Below are 21,110 nucleotides of genomic sequence, written 5' to 3'. Positions count from 1 at the left end.
ATAGACATGATACTGTTTTCATGATATTCTTTTCCCTGCTTGTGAAGTTCTGTATATCATAGACAAGATACTGTGTGCCTTTCTAGCTATTTTTTTCCCCTCTGCATTCAAAATTTTCTTGGCGCATTATGGCCTTAGCTGCCAATGCGCCATAAAAAATCAAATCAAATCAAAATTTTCTGACTGAATCTTAACTCCTTAGTCTTTTATTTTTATTTTTATATATATATTGGACCATTTTTAACTCCACTTCACCTAGCTTATAAGTAATCCCTGAATTTCTGATTCCCAGATGCAAAACCTTACAGATGCAACCATTCTGTCAATCTGAAGTAAAATGAGATCTGGTTCTGGTCATTAACTAGCCTTCCTATCTTTAAATGATGAAGAAACTTTGAAAACTTGCACTTCTTCATCAGTGTCATTGTGGAAGATGAGAAATAAAGTGGCTCCATTCTGATCCCTGAGGAATTCCACTTGTTATACTGCTCCCCCCCCAAGATTGTCCATTTATGACAACTCACTGTCTTTTAGATATTTGATCCAATGAAAGATATTATTGCAATCTCGGTTTGTATATGTATATATATAAAGGCTGTTATATAATAGCCTTTTGTGGGAACTTATTGAAAAGCCTTGCTGAAGTCGATAAATAAAGTCAGAGTTGTTTCTTGCATCCAACTGTTTTATAACTTCATTAAAATGACTAACTAGATTAGTCAAGCCAGACTTTCCTCTCACTAATTCATGCTGAGATCCATGAATGATCACAGGTAGTCAAGGATGCAATACAGGACCAAAATTTGACAATTGCTGCACTGTAAAATTTTGGATGCAGTTTGGATTATTGGTGAGAAGAACCAAGTTGAGGATATTAAAACCTCTTTGTACTTTCTCTGACTTATTGAAATAAATAAAAGTCATCCAGATGGCTCAAAATCTGTTTTCCCATAGTGTATTGCCACTCCATGATTTTCAAGCTGTAAGAAGCAGGTTGAAATCACCCATAATAAGGCAATCACACTTGGCTGTCCTTTAAGATTGCCCCTAGTGATTTCCGTCATACTCCTCAGAATTGTTTGGTTTGTAAAATATCCTGATTATCATTGTCTTTACCACAAGTCATCATATATCACACAGACTCAATGTCCATCTGAACTTGATCCAACTCTGGATACAGAGTGCCCTCAAGAGAACTTTTTATAAGATGCATGACACCCTTTCAACTATATCTGCCCCACCTTAACACACTATACACACATTATAATGAAATTCTTCATTGCTTGTCTCTGTCTGGTAACAAGTCTCTGTTGGTCTATTACATCACAGTGAACATTTGCATTGTTTTGAAAAGTAAAGTATCAAAAGGTCAAATTCACTTGATTTGTTCTGCATAGACAAATTGAATTTTGTATCTTTTCACATCTTTATGCATCCCGTATAGTAGTTTAAATATGTTTTTCTTGGTAGGTATGTAAGCTGACATAAGCACTCCTTGCTTGCTTATATCAGCTTAGTTGCATTTCATATTATAAATTTTTATTTATTTATTTTTTTTTTTACGAAAAATAACCCCAAACACGATAGGTCATCATCATCAGCCATTTTCAATCCACTACAGGATGAAGGCCTCTCCAGCAACTTTCCAGTTTCTTCTGTTTTGTGCAATGGCCATCCATTTACTACCCACAAACTCATCAATTTCATCTGTCCATCTTCGTTATTGTTGTCTTCCAGGTTTTCTTCTAACTCCTCTTGGGTACCATTCTGTTATTTTCTTAGTCCATCTGTCATCATGTCTTCGAGCTATGTGTCCTGCCCAAGACCAATTTAGTTCTTTAGTTTTGATAAGAATGTCCTTTACTTAAGTTTGCTGCCTAATCCATGTGTTTCTCTTCTTATTTAACAGTCTTATTCCCAATATAATTCGTTCCATTCATCGCTGTATTGTTCTCAGCTTCTCTTCCATTCTTTGGTGAGTGTCCAAGTTTCACTTCCATAACTTATGGTAATACATTGGTTCATTATTTTACGTTTCAGACAAATTGGGATATTGCTCCTCAGTATGTCACTATATTTCCTGAATGTTATCCATCCAAAATTTATTCTTCTCTTGACTTCCAGCCATTTATCATTATTACAGCTAATGACTTGTACCAGATAAGTATATGACTCCACCTTTTCAATCATTATATCCCTTTCTGTAGCATACTTGTTCATCATCACTTTTGTTTTAGCCATATTCATCATTTAGTCCAAAATCCTTACTAACTGTGCATAACTGATTAAGATTTTCCTCTAATTCTTTGGGAGTCAAATTGTAAATGGTTTAGGTACTCTCCATTCACATTGACTCCTTTCTGTGACCAGTCTAATCTTCTGAAAGCTTCCTCAAGGGTAACAATAAACAACTTCAGAGATATTGTCTCCTTGTCGAACTCCTTTCTCAATTTAAAATTTACTACTGTCTTTGTCTAGTCTGATAAAGGAGGTAGCATTCTTATATATTTTCTTCAAAATCATAATATATGTGGTATCTATGCCTTGTGTTTCCAGTGCCCAAAACATTGCCTTATGTTATATGGAGTCAAATGCCTTTTCATAATCCACAAATGCCAGGCATAATGGTGTTTTATATTCATTTGCTTTCTTCATTAGCTGTGGCATTACGTGAAGGTGATCCATAGTTGAGAATCCTGTCCTAAAGCCAGCTTGCAAGTTGGCTTTAGGACAGGATTCTCAACTTTCAAGTAATCACCCTTGTGAACAACTTGTAGATGTGGGATAACAAGCTAATTGGTCTATAATTTCCAATTTCTGATTTATCTCCTTTCTTATGCAGCAAAACTATGATTGCATTTTTCCACTGCTTAGGCATCACACCTTTGACGGATGCACTTTGTGAAGAGCCTTGCCAGTTTTTGTGTTATGTCTCTTCCTCCCAATTTTACCAACTCTACAGTAACTTCATCTTCCCCTGAGGCTTTCTGATTCTTCATTTTCTTCAATGCATGTTCTACTTCATCAGGAAGGATATCAGGTATGTTGTATGTGTTACTAGTTTTCGATCCATCTTCCCCACTGCTGGCATCATTCCCTCACTCCTTGTATAACTCTTTATTGTAGTCTTCTGCTATTTGAATTATACCTTCTCTGCTATTTATCAGTACACCATCGCTATTCTTTAGTTTCAGTATCATTTGTCTTTCTGTATTATTGCTCATGGCTGCTGATATAAATCCTTTGTTTTCCCTTAATGCTTGTTCTACTTTTCTTGTGTTAAATTTTCTTATGCCTTTCTGAATCTCTTTCTAAGGGCTTTGCATAACTCATTATATTCTCAATTTTCTCCTTGTCAGTGTTCGTTTGTCATCTTCAGTTCATCTGACAAGTGTTTCTTGACTAATTTCTTCTTCTTCTTCTTCTTTGGATTTCTTTTCCCCTATAGGTTTCTTGGGATTTATCACCTTCAGAAAGTTGTAATATTCCTTGTCGATATCTTGGTCCTCAGCCATCTGCAGAAGCTCAAACTTGTTCTTAAGTTCCAGTACATACTGCTTTTTCTCCTTTTCTGTTATCTCAAAGACCTTTGTATTATTTACTCGAGTCAGTTTTTTCCTTTCCTTTCCTACATCTATATCAAGTGTACATCTTACCATTCTGTGATCACTTCCAACATTTACCTTATTCAGGACGGTAACATCATTCACAATATATCTTCTGTTAGTGAGGTTGAATTCGATTTCATTAGTTGTTAATCCATTTGAGCTCTTCCATGTCCACTTTCTGTTCACCCTTTTCTTGAAAAAAGTATTCATTACTGACATTCCTTGAGATTCTGCAACTTCCACAAGTCTTTCACCTCTTTCATTTCTTTCACCAATTACAAAATTTCTTATAGTTCCCCTTTCTGTGCTGTTTTATCTCTTTCCAACCTTAGCATTGAAGTACCCCATAATGATAGGGTAGTGAGTTTTCTGTTCATCTAGAAAACTCAATTTTGGTGTACATTTCTTCAACCTCTTCATCATCATGGCTCGATGTTGGTGCATAAATCATTATAACCTTTAAACATTATAATTTTTATAACCTACATGACATGACAGGTTTTAGAACCTAAAGTACTTAGTACCATGCTTGGGTTGGAGGTTGAGAAGACGAAAGAAGATATTTGGTTACATTAGACTTCAACTTCTGTAGATTGTAATTTTCAGGAAATACGCATGAAGGAAGGTTGTTCCAGCAAACGGCAGTTGAATTAATAAAAGAGGAAGATGCAAAGGTGGTTCTGTGAGTTTGACGTTGGACAGTAAATGGATGTTGCCTGGTGCCGGCACATGTTCGGACTATTTTGAAAGAGAGAGCAGGAATTATAGAAGTCTATTCAGAAGAACTGTGCCCATGGAAGTATCTGTAGAAAAGGCATGCAGCAGAAACAATACGTCTATGAGACAGTGAGTGGAGAGACTCTGTTAGAGAGCAGTCATTAATTAACCTAACTGCCCTCTTCTGAATGGAATCAAGAAGCCTGAGAGATGTTTTGGGGGCACTGCACCAGATGTGGGAACAATACTCCATGGTAGGGCGGATTTGCGATTTGCACAGAGGGAAAAGCTGTTTGGAAGAAAAATAAAGCCCAGAGTGAAAGAGAAAATCAAGTTTTTTAGATGCAGAAGAAGCAGTATTTGTAATGTGCTTGTGCCAAGAGAGATTAGAAGTCAGGGTAATCCCCAAAAAAGATATATCAACTTGCCTAGAAATCGGAGTGTCACCAAAGATAAGCATAGGAGCAGAAGAATCCTTTTTTGCGAGATATAAGACAAGACTGAGTTTTAGAAGGATTAAAATCAACTAAGTTGCCTTTGCCCCACTGGAGAAATACCTGGAGATCAGCATTTAAGGAATTGATAGAGGATATTCGAGAAGTTGAAGCTGATTGAGCAGGGCAAGGTTTCTCAAAATGGAAAGTGGAATGCAATGTGCTATAATCGGCAAAACTATGGACATGATTTCCAGTCATATACAAGAGGAAAAGAGTGGGGAAAAGAACTGAACCTTGGGAGCACCAGCATTAGTGGAGAAGTTAGAAGACAGAGAGCCATCTACCATCACCCACAGTGAGTGATCAAAGAGGAAACTGGATAACCAATTACAAAAGACAGTTGGCAAATCATAAGATGGAAGCTTGTTTAGAAGACCTTTATGCCAAACACGATCGAAAGAATTTGAAATGTCAAGAGCAACTGCTTGTGTTTCTCCAAACGTTTTCATTGAATTTGTCCATAAATGGGTAACATAAGCCAGAATATCACTAATGGATAGATACTGAAGGAATCCATCCTGGCGATCGTTGATCAGACGGAAGGTTTCTAGGTAGTTTAAGATTTGGCAGTTAATTAAGAGTAGTGGGATGATAATTGGATTGGAGGGATTTGTCACCCTTTTTAGGAACTGGCTGGATATGAGCAAATTTCCAAGCAGAAGGAAAACACCTTTGAAATAAGAAAGTGAAAAAAGGTGGCAAAGAACAAGAGTAAATTCAGGAGCACAGGTTTTGAGAATAAGTATAGAAATACTATCCGGACCTGGAGCTTTCATAGCATCAAGATTCGTCAAAATCCTTTTGACGGAAGACCACAGGAGGCATTGAATGGAGCATGTTGCTAATGATGGAAGGTGTTGCACCAAGATCTTTAATACATGAGTTGGATGAAAAATGGGATGCTAGCAGGTCAGCTTTATCTGAAGTGACAACAGACTCATCTGGTTTTGACAGAGGTGGGAGCAGAGAAGGGCAAAAGTTGCAGCGAATAGCTTTGGCAAGAGACCAGAATGCTCAGCTACCATTAGGGCAAGAAGCAAGTTTTCTACTCTTAGCCTGTTCAAAATCTAGTTTGGGCTGATTAATAACTGCTTTACAGTTGTAGCTTTGTTGTAGGCAGAAAATGAAACTGAAGAACTGGAAACAAGCCAATTACAATAGGCAACCTTCTTCTCTTGACAGCCTTAGCACATTTATTGGAAAACCAAGGTTTAGATAAAAGACGAGATTTTAAAGTGGAGTGTGGAATGAAGGATTCCATTCCTACGAGAATAAATTCACTGACAAGATCGGAGCAAACGTTGACATCAGAAGTTTTGAAACAGTAATCCGACCAACGAAAAGAAGAAAAACAAATCTCACAGATCATCCCATTTTGCATTCTTGTAATGCCAAACAATATGAGGTTGGGAATAGCCATGAGATAAAGGCTCCATTGGAGAAGAGACAATCACCAAGTTGTGATCTGAGGTGCCTAAAGTACCAGTTTGGAAGGGTTGTTTGTGAGAAAAAGATCAAGCGTGTTGACTGTATGGTTAGGATTGTCCAGGATTCTTGTAGGTAAATGAATAATCTGTGCAAAATCATTAGTAATTGCAAAAGCCTCAGCATCTCGGCCAGCTAGGTCGGTGTGACTAGAAAACGGAAGCCAGCTGGAGTTGTGAACATTAAAATCACCAAGGAAAATTACCTCACTGTTAGGAAAGTTTTACTGGAAAAAGTCAAGTTGCAAAGAGAGGAAGTCAAAGATCTCCAAGTGATCAGTGGAGTTGGGAGAACAGTAGAGACAACAGGTGAATTTGAAACAATGAAGTAGAGAGATTTTAAGCCAGAGAAGATTGAAAAGAGGAGATTCAAAATTACCAAGTCTCTGACAGGAAATATCGGAATGGACATATATGCACCAGTACCACCTTTGAATCGAAAGGAATCATACAGCGAATAATTTGGGCAACTGAGATGAGCTGTTTGAATCAACAGATAACTGAGATTCTGTCAGAAAAAGTACATGGGGTTTGGCAGACTGCAAGTGGAAATGGAGACTTAGATAAGTTATAGAATGTCTTATTGTACCGTTTGAAATTGACTCCAAGTTTTAAATGGCACAAAGCGTTTTTGATGAGCGGTACTCACCAAAAAAAGGTGAGTACCGCTCATTAATCTTTATGCTATTTAAAACTTTGAGTGGAAATGGACATCGTTGAGATTTGAATTGAGACCCCATATTTATGAAATGAACTAGAAAGTGTTTGATATGTTTAGATCTTTTCTCAGATAAGCTTACTCTATTAGTTTGACAATTCATGGTGTAATCAATAGTAAGAAAAAGTGGAGGGGAGGACATGCTGTATGAAATAGTGAAATTTTTGGATACGGCGTACACACGGTAAGAATATACCCAGATCCTTGACATAATTTGCCTCGACAGTGCCTTCCATACACACTACTCGGACTCCTTCCAGTCACTATCTGGCAGAGTAGAGGTAGTAAGATTATACACTAGCTGATCTGGAAGCCTCCTAAAGAGTTACCAATAGGTTCGGCCCAGTGTACTGACTAGTGACCAGCCTCTAAACACCGTTTTAGAGCTGTACCTTTGAAATATAAGGAAGATTGAATCTCGCCATGATGTTCATCGTAACCTCAAAAGTCATCATTCATACTCCATGATGGAAGCGACGGGGAAGGGTTGACCGGAACTTAGCTCTGGAAACTAAACATGGGTTCCACCAGTTCAAACAAAGTGGTGGTATTGTACTGGTTAATGAGAGTCATCTACCACCTAGTATTGCCTGGTAACACAAAATGGCGGCATTCCTCCATATGGTGTGGGTGCTACATCTCGACCCCTGCTTACGTTGGTTCACACCTGGGTGGTTACCCATAGTGTGCGTGTGCATGGTGGTTACCCATAGTGTGCATGTGCATGCGTGTGCTAACAGTCCCACCATCGCGAAGGTGTAAGCAGAGGATCTGGCTATCACAGACTGTCTGGACTTTGCCGAAAATGTCCACTTGGACTGAAATTGGGTCCACCCAATATATATTTCATATTTAAAATGACTTAGTAGAATTTTATGCTTCATCCTGTGGGACTCCATTAATAACATTAGTCCACGAAGAGATGCTTCCATTGATTACCACCCTCTGTCTTCTCCCACTCAACCACCCTTTTATCCATTGTAGCAACTTACCCTTAATACCATTCTGCTCCAATTTGTACAGTAGTCTTTCATGTGCAACAGTGTCAAAAGCTTTCCTGAAATCCAAGTATATGATATCAAAATTATTTTTTGCATCCAGTTCCTTTATAACCACATCATAGAATCCAATCAAATTTGTCAGACAAGACTTTTCCTTAACAAACCAATGCTGTGTTTGAATTTGCTGCGGTCTTGTCTAGATGATTCTGCAATGTCTTTAACCAGTGACTCCATTATTTTACCCAGAACAGAAGTTAAACTAACTGGTCTGTAATTATTTGTGTCACCCTTCGATCCCCCCTTTGTGAATTTGGGATAAATTTGAACATCTCCAGTCCGTGGGGACTTCCCCTGAGTCCAAGTATGCTCTCATAATTATGGCTAAGGGTTTGCTGAGTTCCTTTGCGGCTTCCTTTAATATAAGTGGATAGATCCCATCCACCCCATATGCCTTTCTTATGTTTAACTTCAACAATTTCTCCTCCACTTTGCTCTCACTTATTACAAAATCAAATGCTGCCCTCTTGCAGCTGCAGGAGTTGGCACAAATAAACATACTCAAAATATTGCCTGAAAAAACCAAACAAATACTTCTAAAATGCAATTTGGAAGATGTCCACAAATCAAAATTAACACAGTGACTATAAAAATGGTAACAGAACTAAAATATCTTGGAGTAGTCTTCGATTCAAAATTAACTTTTTATTCCCATTTGGCCTACTTGGCGAAGAAAGTGAGAAATTATGAAGGATATGATTGCCAGGATCAGTCAAGCAGCCCGGGGCTCAAAAGAAAGATCCTGGCAATCATATACCATGAAATATTCCTACCTGTTATCACATATGGAGCTGGTGTATGGTTCACTTGCTCAGCCCTAGTAAGAAACAGGAATAAATTAGAATCAATACAAAGGACAATACTTCTCACTATTATCAGAGCATATCTCACTGTTAGCACACCTGTGCTACTTGTGCTGGCCGGAGCTTACCTGGACGTAGCCAAAAGAGGCTTGTATTATAGACTTAAAAAGGACATACCCACAGATTTTCTGGGGATAGCTCTTGACACAGCCAACACCATCAAGGCTGAAAGAAAAAGAATAGTCACAAAGCTCCATGAGCTATGGCAAACAAATTGGGAGCAGGAAACCATAGGTCTGGTTACCAAAAGGTTTCTACTATGGGTGGCAATGGTTAGCCCAAAGCTACCACTTAGGTAGCTTTGGTTAGCCCAAAGCTACCTAAGTGGTATGCCACTGGACTTTTTACAACATTTATATTGACAATTCACGGCTCCCTAAAGATTTGTAGATTTGTTGCAGTTCCTTATAGATTTGTAGGAGCGTGATCAATATTGGAAGTGGTTTTATTAGGTTCATAAACTATAAATTTATAGCAGTAATGTCATTTTATACCATAACTATGTCACATATTACATAATATAATTTAAAATAGCATAGTTTTTACTGCCATCAAATAAGTGGGATTAGGGTAGTATTATTATAATTGTATCTCTTAGTTAGTTTTTTGATATAAATTTAGACAAAAATCATGTGTAAGACTAGAGCAATATAGAAAAGAGGTAAAAGTAGCTGGTTTGCTTTGGTTCAGGGCAGAACTTCTACGGGCAACTCTCCTACAAATCAAGATTACATTATGTGTGGTACTTGTTCCCTCTTTGTAGCTCCCTTTAGCAGGACATGATATAATCATAGGACCTACCATTGTGTGTGTTCATTGCAAAGAGCATGAGAAAGTTAAGTGCAAATTCAGCATTTCATTCTGATGAGCTTATATGAGGGCTTGAAGAAGAGGTTTGATGCTCTTGATGGATTAAAAGAGAGGGACTCATCAAGTACAGAGCTGCTCATCCCAACACTTGAGCCCATGCTCCATCATCAGACAACACAACAGTATTCTCCACAGCAATCCTTGGTCCCACAGGAAGTAGATAAAGCTGGTGATTCGATTGTCAGGGAAAAAGGACAGATAGAATTGGGTATGTCTGCCAGGGCTGAAGTTGATGATGTAGAACAGCTGTTATCTTTTAAGGGCATAAATGCAAACATTGTGAAGGTGTCAGAGCCATGTCGCTCAGACATAAGTAATGCAGAAAGTGAAATTGGGAGTATAAAGTGTACAGAAAGAACAGACCAGATAGGAGGAGGGTTTAGTTTTTAGTTAAGAGAACACAAAATCTAATCCAATGGATTCATTTGACATGGGTGACCAGTGCAATCTTGAGTAAATTTGGTGGGACGTGAGCACTAGGAAAATAAAAATAAGACTAGAAGTGTGTTATAGGCCAAATGGCTGTGATGTATAATGAAGTATAATGAACAACTATACAGACTAATAGAGTGAGCCAGTAAATCAGAATGTTTTGTAATGGACAGTTTAAAATTTGCAGATATTGATTGGAACTTTTGGGTTGATCACTCAAACAGGAGTTAGACTTTTGTTGATTTATCGAATGACTGCTTTCTGCATTAGCACGTTAGATTGGTAACAAGCAATACTTGTGATCTGGCTGAATCAATGCTTTATTTAGGCTGCACATACTGAAAATCTGGAATCTCTGACATAATACAAGCTTCTTTGGACTAAATTGTAATATACCCATTTTGGCTTCAACAGGGTGGAAGCCATCAACACATAATATTATATGGGGAGGAGGTATTATTAATATTTTCTGCCCGAAACCAAGCTACCGCTATTTGCATACTTGTGGAGGGAAACCCACAATTGGAACAAGAACATTCAAAATTTGTGTTATCCTGCATGGTTGGTGTCCTCTCATAGGTTGAGAGTATCAATTACTAAAAGCAAGTCCATTCTCATGAAAGGACATATTTCTGCCCAGTCACTAGGATAGGAGGCGTAAGCCTCAGTGTCTGAAAACAGTAACGTATTTAAGGGTAAAAATAGACAGAGGTCTAAGATTTGTGTCGCACATCAATCCCATTACACAGAAGATCCACCATTCTGTTGGTATGATGGCAAGAACAACCAGAACAGAGTGGGCAGTTAAAGGCAGAGCTCTAAGGCTATTCTACAACTACAACTGTGTCTTTTTATAAATTGTTGGTTATGGTGCTCATGTTTGTATAGCAGCATAACCAACAGTTTATATTATAACTGCTAATTTAGACAATTTAATTTTATTTGTGTGCCAAACTCGAAATCACCCAACCCGGTATTTAGATATTTTCATTTTAATTGCACGTCTAACCCGTAGCATGCACAGCATGAATAAGCTAAGCAGATTACTCATCCATCATGTGATATCTGTGTAGGGCACTATATTCACTGCTTTCAGAATCTTGATGTTGTTAGGTTTGCTGAATAGATATAAACAACACTTTATTTTCATTTATTTTCAGCTTTGATATTGCAAATTTAATAAATTAACGATGGCCTCTGAGCATGTAGCAATTGATAATGCTATTAGCAGTGTAGAAAAACATGCCAGAAAGTCCATAACATTTTATCAAAAACTGGATGTGATAAAGCACTACTAAAGCAGTCAGCCAACTACCATGATAATGAATGCATTGAATATAAGCAAAAGCACCTTACACAGCATTATAAGCAAAAAGGAAAAAAATCAAGGAAATCATTAAATCATGCACATCGTTACTTTCTCCTATATGCAGAGTAACATAATGGAAAAGATGGAAAAGTTGTTGGGATTTTGGGGAATGGAATTTGGGGAATACAATGAATTAGCTGTGAAAAAGAATTAGAATGTGAGTTAGAATTAGCTGTGAGTTCTGGATGGTTTAGCAAGTTCAGGGTTCGATATGGCTTCAAGGATATGAAGTTTTCAGGAGGAGCTGCATTTGCTTACAGGGAAGCTGCAGATAAATAGTCAGTTCTGCTATAACACAGAACATGTGTTCCAAAAAATCTCTACATTATGGTATTTTGTGCATTGAAAACAACAGGGCTTATGGGAAAAATAAGGATGGGGTAGAGCACTCAAAAAAAATGTTAAATACAGTCAGTTCTGCTATAACATGGAACACGTGTTCCTAAAAATCTCCGTGTTATGGTATTTCGCACATTAAAAACAACAGGGCTTATGGGAAAAATAGGGATGGGTAGAGCACTCAAAAAAAATGTTCAGTCTGGTAAGTATAACACTAAAAAAAAAGATAGAAACCCAATAAAATTGCTAACACAGGTTTAAACATCTTAAATTCCTAATAAATAAATATTACAGTAAATATAGCACTTTACCTTGACAAGATATGAAGTTTGCTTGTTTGAAGTGGGTGTGGTGAAGGGCTGTAGCTGGTGAGTTATAGCGAAGAGGGAGAAGGAGCATTATTCTTAGGATGAAGTGTTGTTATACCCGATGTGGAAGGGTGTGATTCACTGTCCTGATTTTCTTTCTTCTGTGCTGGTTTAAAATAGCTATCTAGCTTTTGTTGCTTTTCCTGCTTCCTTCTTTCATACAGGATCTGCCTGTATGGTTCCAAATTGGTCTGAATGCCACCAAGCACTATCCTACTACATTCAGCATTACAATCATTATCTTCAATCCACTGCAGGTGCTTTTCAATTCCCCTTAAAGCAGCTGATAACTCTGCTGTTTTAAGTTCTCGTAAGGCAGCCTGCTGGACTTGTGGAAATTGATAGGTTGAATAAATTTAAGGAGGAACTGAACAGGCATTTGGAGGGAATGGTGTGATTTTTTTTTTTTTTTTTTGGCTGATGCTGCATAAGTTCATACACTTGCTTTCTTGCATCACATGCCACTACTACTACTTCATCATCCTCATCTTGACTTTCCACTTGACTGGTTGCAACAAGTTTGCAAGTTTTCAGTAAATAGATCCTCATTGTGAGATTCTAGAAGCTCTTCCACATCTTCATTTTCTACTTCCTCAAAACCAACTTCTTTTGCAAGAGCAACACAACCTACTTTGATTTGTTTAGTTGCTCTGAAGGTTCAAAGCCTTCAAAATCATGGATTAAATGAGGGATAAGTTTCTGCCACACATGATTCAAGCAATCTTTTGTAAAATTTATTCCAGGCTTCTACAGTCATACCAATGGCAACTTTGATGTTAAATCTCTTCCAAAATTCCATAACAGTTTGTGCCTTGTCACCTTCAGTAGCAGCAATTAACATCTTGAATGTTCGCCTTAAATAGTAAGCCTTAAATGCTGCTATCACACCCTGGTTAAGTGGCTGTAGTAGAGAGGTTGTGTTCAGAGGTAAAAAGATGAATTTGATAGTCTGAGAGAGTTCAGCAACCGTCTGAGGATGGCTTAGTGTGTTATCAAGAATTATTAGAATTGAGAAAGCTTGCTTCTGATTTTTTTTTTTTTTTTTTTGTTTGCAACCTTTCCATTTCTTCTATTTCTTTAGGTCTTGTTCTAATTGACTTTGCTGCACCTGAAGTTGTTCCAGCTGTACACGTATCTTTTATTTTCACAGCGTTGTCTCTAATGGTCACATCAGAGACAACTCTGTTGTCTAATGCTTTCCTTTTGCACTCATTGCTTGGCTTTTGAAACCAGGACACTTACCCATGTCTGGGATGCTGTATGAATATACTTTTTATAAAGAAAAGTTAACAAATGTAGGAGAACAGTCCAAGACACACACTTGTAGGATAATGCATGCGGATGAACTGAGGTAAGAGATACATGAAGTTCATGTATGCGTAAGGTGAGAATGTAGTGTGTTTCTGCCTTTAAGGCAGAAACACACTATTATTACCTCATACATTTAGCTCACGTGTAAATAGGTTAAACTTCAAATATGTGAGAGCTATATTTCCCCATTTAGTTGTATTGGTCAGAGACGATGTATGCTTACATACATAGCTTAATTATTACTGTAATATATACATACTAATTGATATTTCTGTTCACAGACTTTTTTTTTTTTTTTTTTGGATTGTAAAATTTAAAATAGTAAAAAAAGATAAGCAATCAATAATGACGAACACGGGACGCACGAAAGAGAAGATTCTGAAAATATATTTATGTGTTTCATATGATTGAAGAGGAAGGGGAAACACATCTCACCATAGCTTCAGCCTGGACTGTACTTGTTAACAGGAGAGATTGCTTCTACAGGGATGGGATACACTTAAATAGAAAGGGTGCAAGAATTTTTGCTGATGCTGTCGAGGCAGAGTTAGGTGGGTCGGAAAACTGCTAGTTGGGGGGGGATACAAGGACTAATAGATTAACAGTAGCCACTGGCAGAGGTGGAAGTGATTCTTGCACTGCTTCTATTGAAATGAGCAAAAGCCTGAAAAACAAGATGCAGGATATTTTAGAGACTGCTGGGAGTCATTACAGTACAAGTAAACACATGGGTTGTGTTAGGGTAGCCAAGAATAGAAACAGGTGCATGTATACCTGCGTGTACACCAATGCTAGGAGTTTGGTAAATAAATTTGATGAATTTGAGGTATTGCTCAAAACATCAAAGGCAGATATTGTTGGGATATCAGAGACGTGGTGTCACACAGATATAAGGAATGCGGAACTGGAATTTGGGGAATACAATGTGTATAGAAAGGATAGACAGGACAGGAGGGGAGGAGGAGTTATGCTATTAGTTAAGAAACACATAAAGTCCAAGGAAGTGAAGCCAGTCGACATCGATGGACAGGGCAGTGTCGAGTCAGTTTGGTGTGACATAAGCATAGGGAAATCAAAATTGAGAGTAGGAGTGTGCTATAGGCCTAATGACTCTGATGAGTATAATAAGATATTGTACAGGGAAATAGAGTGCGCCAGTAAATCAGAGAGTCTTATAATGGGGGATTTTAATTTCCCAGATATTGACTGGAATTTGTGGGTTGGTCACTCGCACACTAGCAAGGCTTTTGTGGATTTATTGGATGATTGTTTTCTACATCAGCATGTTCGTGAGGCAACAAGAGGGAGCAATACTCTTGATCTGATTATCAGTAGTGATTCTTCATGCATTAAGAATCTGCAGATAAATGAACCACTAGGTGGCAGTGATCACAGTGTGTTGAAGTGGGATTTATTCAAGGAGGTAACTACCATCAGAGGTAAAGGGAAGGGTTTTTGTTTTCCTAAAGGCGACTATGATGGTCTGAGACAGTATTTAAATTCTATACAGTGGGACCAACTGATGATGTTACCAACAGCAAACTCAAAATGGGAAACATTCAAGGAACTAATCTTGGAGGCTACCGGGCTTTACATACCAACTAAGAAATATTGTTCAAGGTTTAGGCCTAAATGGTTGTCAGATTGAACTAATGAGACATGTGGCAGAGAAGAAAAATGCATGGGATACATACAAATTAATGGGTGACATGGAAGCCTATGATAGATATAAGTTGGTCTGTAGCCAAGTCACAAAGGAGATTAGGCAGGCAAAGGCAGACTACGAAACATCCTTGGCAAAGGATGCAAAGGAAAACAGAAAAGAGTTCTTTACCTATTTAAACTCAAGAAGGAAAGAGATGAATCAGATTGGTCCACTGGATATTGATGGTTCAACAGTTGAGGATCCTGCTCAGGTGGCTAACAATCTAAACGAGTATTTTGCATCTACATTCACGCATGAGGAGTTATTCAGGAAGGAGAATGATGTAGGTAAAGTAAACATTGGCAGTGAGCTGGATGATTTTGTAATAACTGAGAGGAAAGTGGAGGAGAGATTGTGGAGGATAAACATAAAAAAGGCACCTGGGGTGGATGGGATCTATCCAGTTATATTAAAGGAGGCAGCAAAGGAAGTAAGCAAACCCCTAGCCATAATTATGAGAGCTTCTTTGGACTCAGGGGAGGTACCCATAGACTGGAGATGTGCAAATGTAACCCCAATTCACAAAGGAGGATCAAAGGCTGACACAAGTAATTATAGACCTGTTAGTTTAACTTCTGTTCCAAGTAAATTAATGGAGGCACTGGTTAAAGAAGCACTGCAGGATCATCTAGACAAGAATTCAGTTATAGGTCAGACGCAGCATGGTTTTGTTAAGGGTAGGTCTTGCCTGACCAATTTGATTGGATACTATGATGTAGTCACAAAAGAACTGGATGCAGGGAATAACTTTGATATTATATATTTGGATCTTAGAAAGGCTTTTGATACTGTTGCACATTAGCATTAGCATTAGTAGAGGCATTTGATGCAAGAAAGCAAGCTTATGCAGCATCAGCCAAAAAAAAAAAAAAAAAAAAAAACCACTTCCACTTCACCCCTCTGTTCGTTCAAAATACCTGTCCAGCTGAGCCTTAAACTTATTTAGGCTATCAACCTCCACCACAAGGGATGGAAGTCTGTTCCACCAACCAAGTGGAAGACTGCTGCACAAATTGGAGCAGTGTGGCATTGGAGGCAAATTGCTGCTATGGATAAGGGGATGGTTGAGTGGCAGTGGTAATCAATGGACACTGCTCAACGTGGACTAATGTTATTAGTGGAGTTCCTCAGGGTTCAGTGTTGGGTCTGTTGTTGTTTTCTGTGTTTAAGAATGATATTGATGATGGGATATCAAGTTTAATGTCCACGTTTGCAGATGATCCAAAGGTTGGCAGGGTTGTTAAGGACACCACTGACGCTATGCTGCTGCAACAGGATCTGGAAAGGTTGAACAGATGGGCTGAGAGGTGGCAAATGAAGTTTAACATTGACAAATGTAAAGTACTACATATGGGAAACAGTAACCCCAGAGCAACGTATCAACTCTGCGGTACTACACTGACAGTGGTGGAGAATGAAAACGACCTGGGGGTAATTGTGCAGGCAGATATGAAGTTCTCTGAGCAGTGCAGACGAGCTGCAAGAGTAGCTCATGGTGTCTTGTCAATGATATACAGGAATTTTTCTAGCAGGGATAAGGAGGTGATTATTCCCTTGTATAAGGCAATGGTTAGGCCACATCTTGAGTACTGTATACAGGTCTGGAGGCCTCATTTCAAGAAGGATGTAGAGCTGCTGGAACGGGTACAGAGAAGGGCATCAAGATTAGTGAATGGAACAAAGGGTTGCTCTTATGAAGAAAGGCTTTAGTTTTGCAAATTACAGAGTCTGGAGACTAGGCACCGACGAGGTGATCTGATAGAGGTGTATAAGGCTTTGAATGGTTTGAGCATGCTCAATGCCAGTGGGATTCTTCATCTTGCTCAGAATAATCAGCTCAGAGGGCATAAATTCAAATTGAGGAAGGACGGATGTCGGATGACGGATCCATGTGCAACAGTATCAAAAGCCTTTCTAAGATCCAAGTATATAATATCAAAGCTGTTCCCTGCATCCAGTTCTTTTGTGACTGCATCAGAGTATCCAATCAAATTGGTCAGGCAAGACTTCCCCTTAACAAAACCATGCTGTGTCCATGCTATAACTGAAGTCTTGTCTAAATGATCCTGCAGTGCTTCTTTAACCAGTGCCTCCATTAATTTTCCTGGAACAGAAGTTAAGCTCACAGGTCTATAATTACTTGTGTCAGCCTTTGATCCTCCTTTGTGAATTTGGGTCACATTTGCACATTTCCAGTCTATGGGTGCCTCCCCTGAGTCCAAGGAAGTTCTCATAATTATGGCTAAGGGTTTGCTTACTTCCTTTGCTGCCTCCTTTAATATAACTGGATAGAACCCATCCACCCCGTGTGCCTTTCTTGTGTTTATCTTCAACAGTTTCTCCTCCACTTTACTCCCAGTTATTTCAAGATTCTGTAGCTTACTGCTAGAGTTGAATACACCTCTGGCATTCCCCTTGCTGAATAACTCCTCATGTGTGAATGTCGATGCAAAATATTCATTTAGTTTGTTAGCTACCTGAGCAGGATCATCAACAGTTGACCCATCGATATCAAGTGGACCAATCTGATTCATCCCCTTCCTTCTAGAGTTTACATGAGTAAGGAACTCTTTGCTGTTTTTCTCTGCATCCCTTGCCAAGAATTTCTCGTAATCTGCCTTCGCCTGCCTAACCTCCTTTGTAACGGTTGCATATCAACTTGTATCTATCATAGGCTTCTGTGTCATGTGTTAATTTGTAAGTATCCCATGCATTTTTCTTCTCTGCCATATGCCTCATTAGTTCATCTGACATCCATTTTGGCCTAAACCTTGAACAATATTTCTTAGTTGGTATGTAAAGCCTAGTAGCTTCCAAGATAAGTTCTTTGAATGCTTCCCATTTTGAATTTGCTGTTGGTAACATCATCAGTTGGTCTCACTGTATAGAATTTAAATACTGTCTCAGTCCATCGTAGTCGCCTTTTCGGAAGCAATAACCCTTCCCTTTACCCCTAATGGTAGTTACCTCTTTGAGTAAATCCCACTTCAGCACACTGTGATCACTGCCACCTAGTGATTCATTTATCTGCAGATTCTTAATGCATGAAGAATCACTGCTGATAATCAAATCAAGAGTATTACTCCCTCTAGTTGCCTCCCGAACATGCTGATGTAGAAAACAATCATCCAATAAATCCACAAAAGCCCTGCTAGTGTGTGAGTGACCAGCCCCCAAATTCCAGTCAATATCTGGGAAATTAAAATCTCCCATTATAAGACTCTCTGATTTACTGGCCCACTCTATTTCCCTGTACAGTTTCTTATTATACTCATCAGAGTCATTAGGCCTATAGCACACTCCTACTCTCAATTTTGATCTCCCAATGCTTATGTCACACCAAACTGACTCAACACTGCACTGTCCAGCGATGTCGACTGGCTTCACTTCCTTGGTTTTTATGTGTTTCTTAACTAATAGCATAACCCCTCCCCCCTTCATATCCTGTCTATCCTTTCTGTAGACGTTGTACTCCCCAAATTCCAGTTCTGCATCCCTTATATCTGTGTGACACCACGTCTCTGATATCCCAACAATATCTGCCTTTGATGTTTTGAGCAATACCTCAAATTCATCAAATTTATTTACTAAACTCGTAGCATTGGTGTACACGCAAGTATACCTGCACCTGTTTCTATTCTTAGCTACCCTAACACAACCCATGTGTTTACTTGTACCGCAATGGCTCCCAGCAGTCTCTGAAATATCATGCATCTTGTTTTTCAGGCTTCTGCTCATTCTAATAGAAGCAGTGCAAGAATCTCTTTCACCTCTGCCAGTGGCTACTGTCAATCTATTGGTCTTTGTCTCCCCCCCAAGCTAGCAGTTTTCTGACCCACCTAACACTGCCTCGACAGCATCAGCAAAAATTCTTGCACCCTTTCTATTTAAGTGTATCCCATCCCTGTAGAAGCAATCTCTCCTGTTAACAAGTACAGTCCAGGCTGAAAAAAATTCTACCCCTTGTGCCTTGCACAATCTTTCCAGGGCTGAATTGATCGACAAGGCTCTCATCATATACTCCCTCCTATCATGTCCTGGCAGAATTGCAGACACTTTCAAATTCAGCCCTAATTCTCGGCTTTTGTTCAACAGTGACCTGTACTTGTTAAGTAATTTTGCCGGTCTCCTACTCTTAATATCATTAGTGCCAACGTGTACAACTATATCACCTTTTGTGCCCTTAAAAGATGATATTCGCTCTACAACGTCATCAACCTTTGCCCCTGGCAGACATACCCTGGTCCTGTTCCACCTATCCTTTTTACAAAGCATGTTCCCCGTTTCCCTGAGAATAGAGTCATTTAGATTGCAGTAAGGCCAAATGTTTTTGATTTCTTTGGTTTCCTCTCAGTGGAAAATAACAAAATCATTATATAAATCAATGTCTTGTGCATATATATTGCTACTGTGATAAACATAAAAAAAAATGAAATATAAGGAATTATGAGCCTTAAGTCTATAACAAAGAAACCTTGCTTTGTATCTAGCGCAGTGTTTCTCAACCTGTGGTGTACAGACCACTTGTGGGCCACACAACTTATGAAAGCAGTCTCTGAGACTAGACAATAAAACATTTTTTTTTTTTTGCAGTAGGCAATAATCCTGTTAATTTTGATGAGAGATACAAGATTGCTTCCAATTTATGAAATAGTTATTAATATATTTGCATGTACAGTGTAATAGTTTTTGAGGTCTGCGTTTTCACCTCAAATGTAAAAGTGGCCTATATTTTCACTTTGGATATGAAACTGGTCCATATCTGAGAAAAGGTTGGGAAAGACTGATCTAGGTACTGTGAAATCTATTTGGATGAAAGTCATGCAAGCCTTGGAGGGAGGGAGGGAGGGAGGGAGAGAGAGAACAAGCTAATGCTGGGAGAACTGCACTAAGTATCGAGATCTATCATCTTGCTTGCCTATTATTGGCTGTTCTGCTTTTTTTCTTTGGTTGAAAAGAAGAGCTTCTGGTTCTATGGATAGTGGGCATCTCTTTCATGGCTTTGTTAGCATATTGTGTTTATTTTACAAATTATTCATCTCTGTTTTATTAATGAATAAACCTGTACTTTAATTTTTAAGTTACGCATTTTGTTAATTGTTGCTTTTATCTCTAGGGGAGAGAAAAAGAAGTTATTATAAGAGATGTAAGAAATTTCTCAAAGCCATTAAGTACTTATTCTGGAGAATCCTCTCTTGGGTAAAGTACAAATTTATCAGTTTTTAAAATTTAGCTTTATTTCTTTCAAGTATTGAGTAACTGGCATTACAGATATGAAATGAAGGTACACCTAATTCTGTTTTTACACGATAGATACGTTCCTGAAAAATACGTGTAAAAAAAATTCGTGTAAAAAAAGACATTGTATTTATGGAAGAAAAGAAGATTGGTTCCGGATCTAAAAAAATCAGTAAAAATAATTTAAAAAAAACACATAAAAATATCCGTTTTAAGCTTATTATTTTATTTCAACAAAATACACATGTAATAATACGTAATTAAAATGTATTAAAATAAATTTGTATGCATATGAAATGAAAAAAAATTCTTCATGAACAAAAAAAATCTGTTTTACACATAACAAGATTTTATTCATTTTCACTTTCTGATAATAAACGGCGCATACGTTTGCGTACGACTGGAATATCACTGCCATCACTAGAAATGTTGTGGACATCGTCTTCTTCCTCTATTAATGAAATTCTTTCTGTGATCTCTTGAGCAAAATCAGCACGAGTCTCCTCTGGTGCTGATGTTTCACCGGTTTTACG

General features: G+C 38.3%; 1 protein-coding gene across 1 annotated transcript in view; it reads left to right on the top strand.

The window, feature by feature from the left end:
- The window catches only part of pod1 (coronin), a 588,411-nt gene that overhangs the window by 189,821 nt on the left and 377,480 nt on the right, over positions 1 to 21,110 (top strand). The window contains exon 9 of the mRNA XM_090381732.1: positions 20,456 to 20,538. Coding sequence (XP_090237858.1) covers positions 20,456 to 20,538 — 83 coding nt within the window. The remainder of the gene's footprint in view (positions 1 to 20,455; positions 20,539 to 21,110) is intronic.

The sequence above is a fragment of the Mastigoproctus giganteus genome, chromosome 9 (genome assembly GCF_048544385.1).
Source record: "Mastigoproctus giganteus isolate SK-2022 chromosome 9, ASM4854438v1, whole genome shotgun sequence".
Taxonomy (NCBI): domain Eukaryota; kingdom Metazoa; phylum Arthropoda; class Arachnida; order Uropygi; family Thelyphonidae; genus Mastigoproctus; species Mastigoproctus giganteus.
The sequence above is the reverse complement of the archived record's forward strand: the minus strand, read 5'-3'. Positions and strand labels throughout refer to the sequence as shown.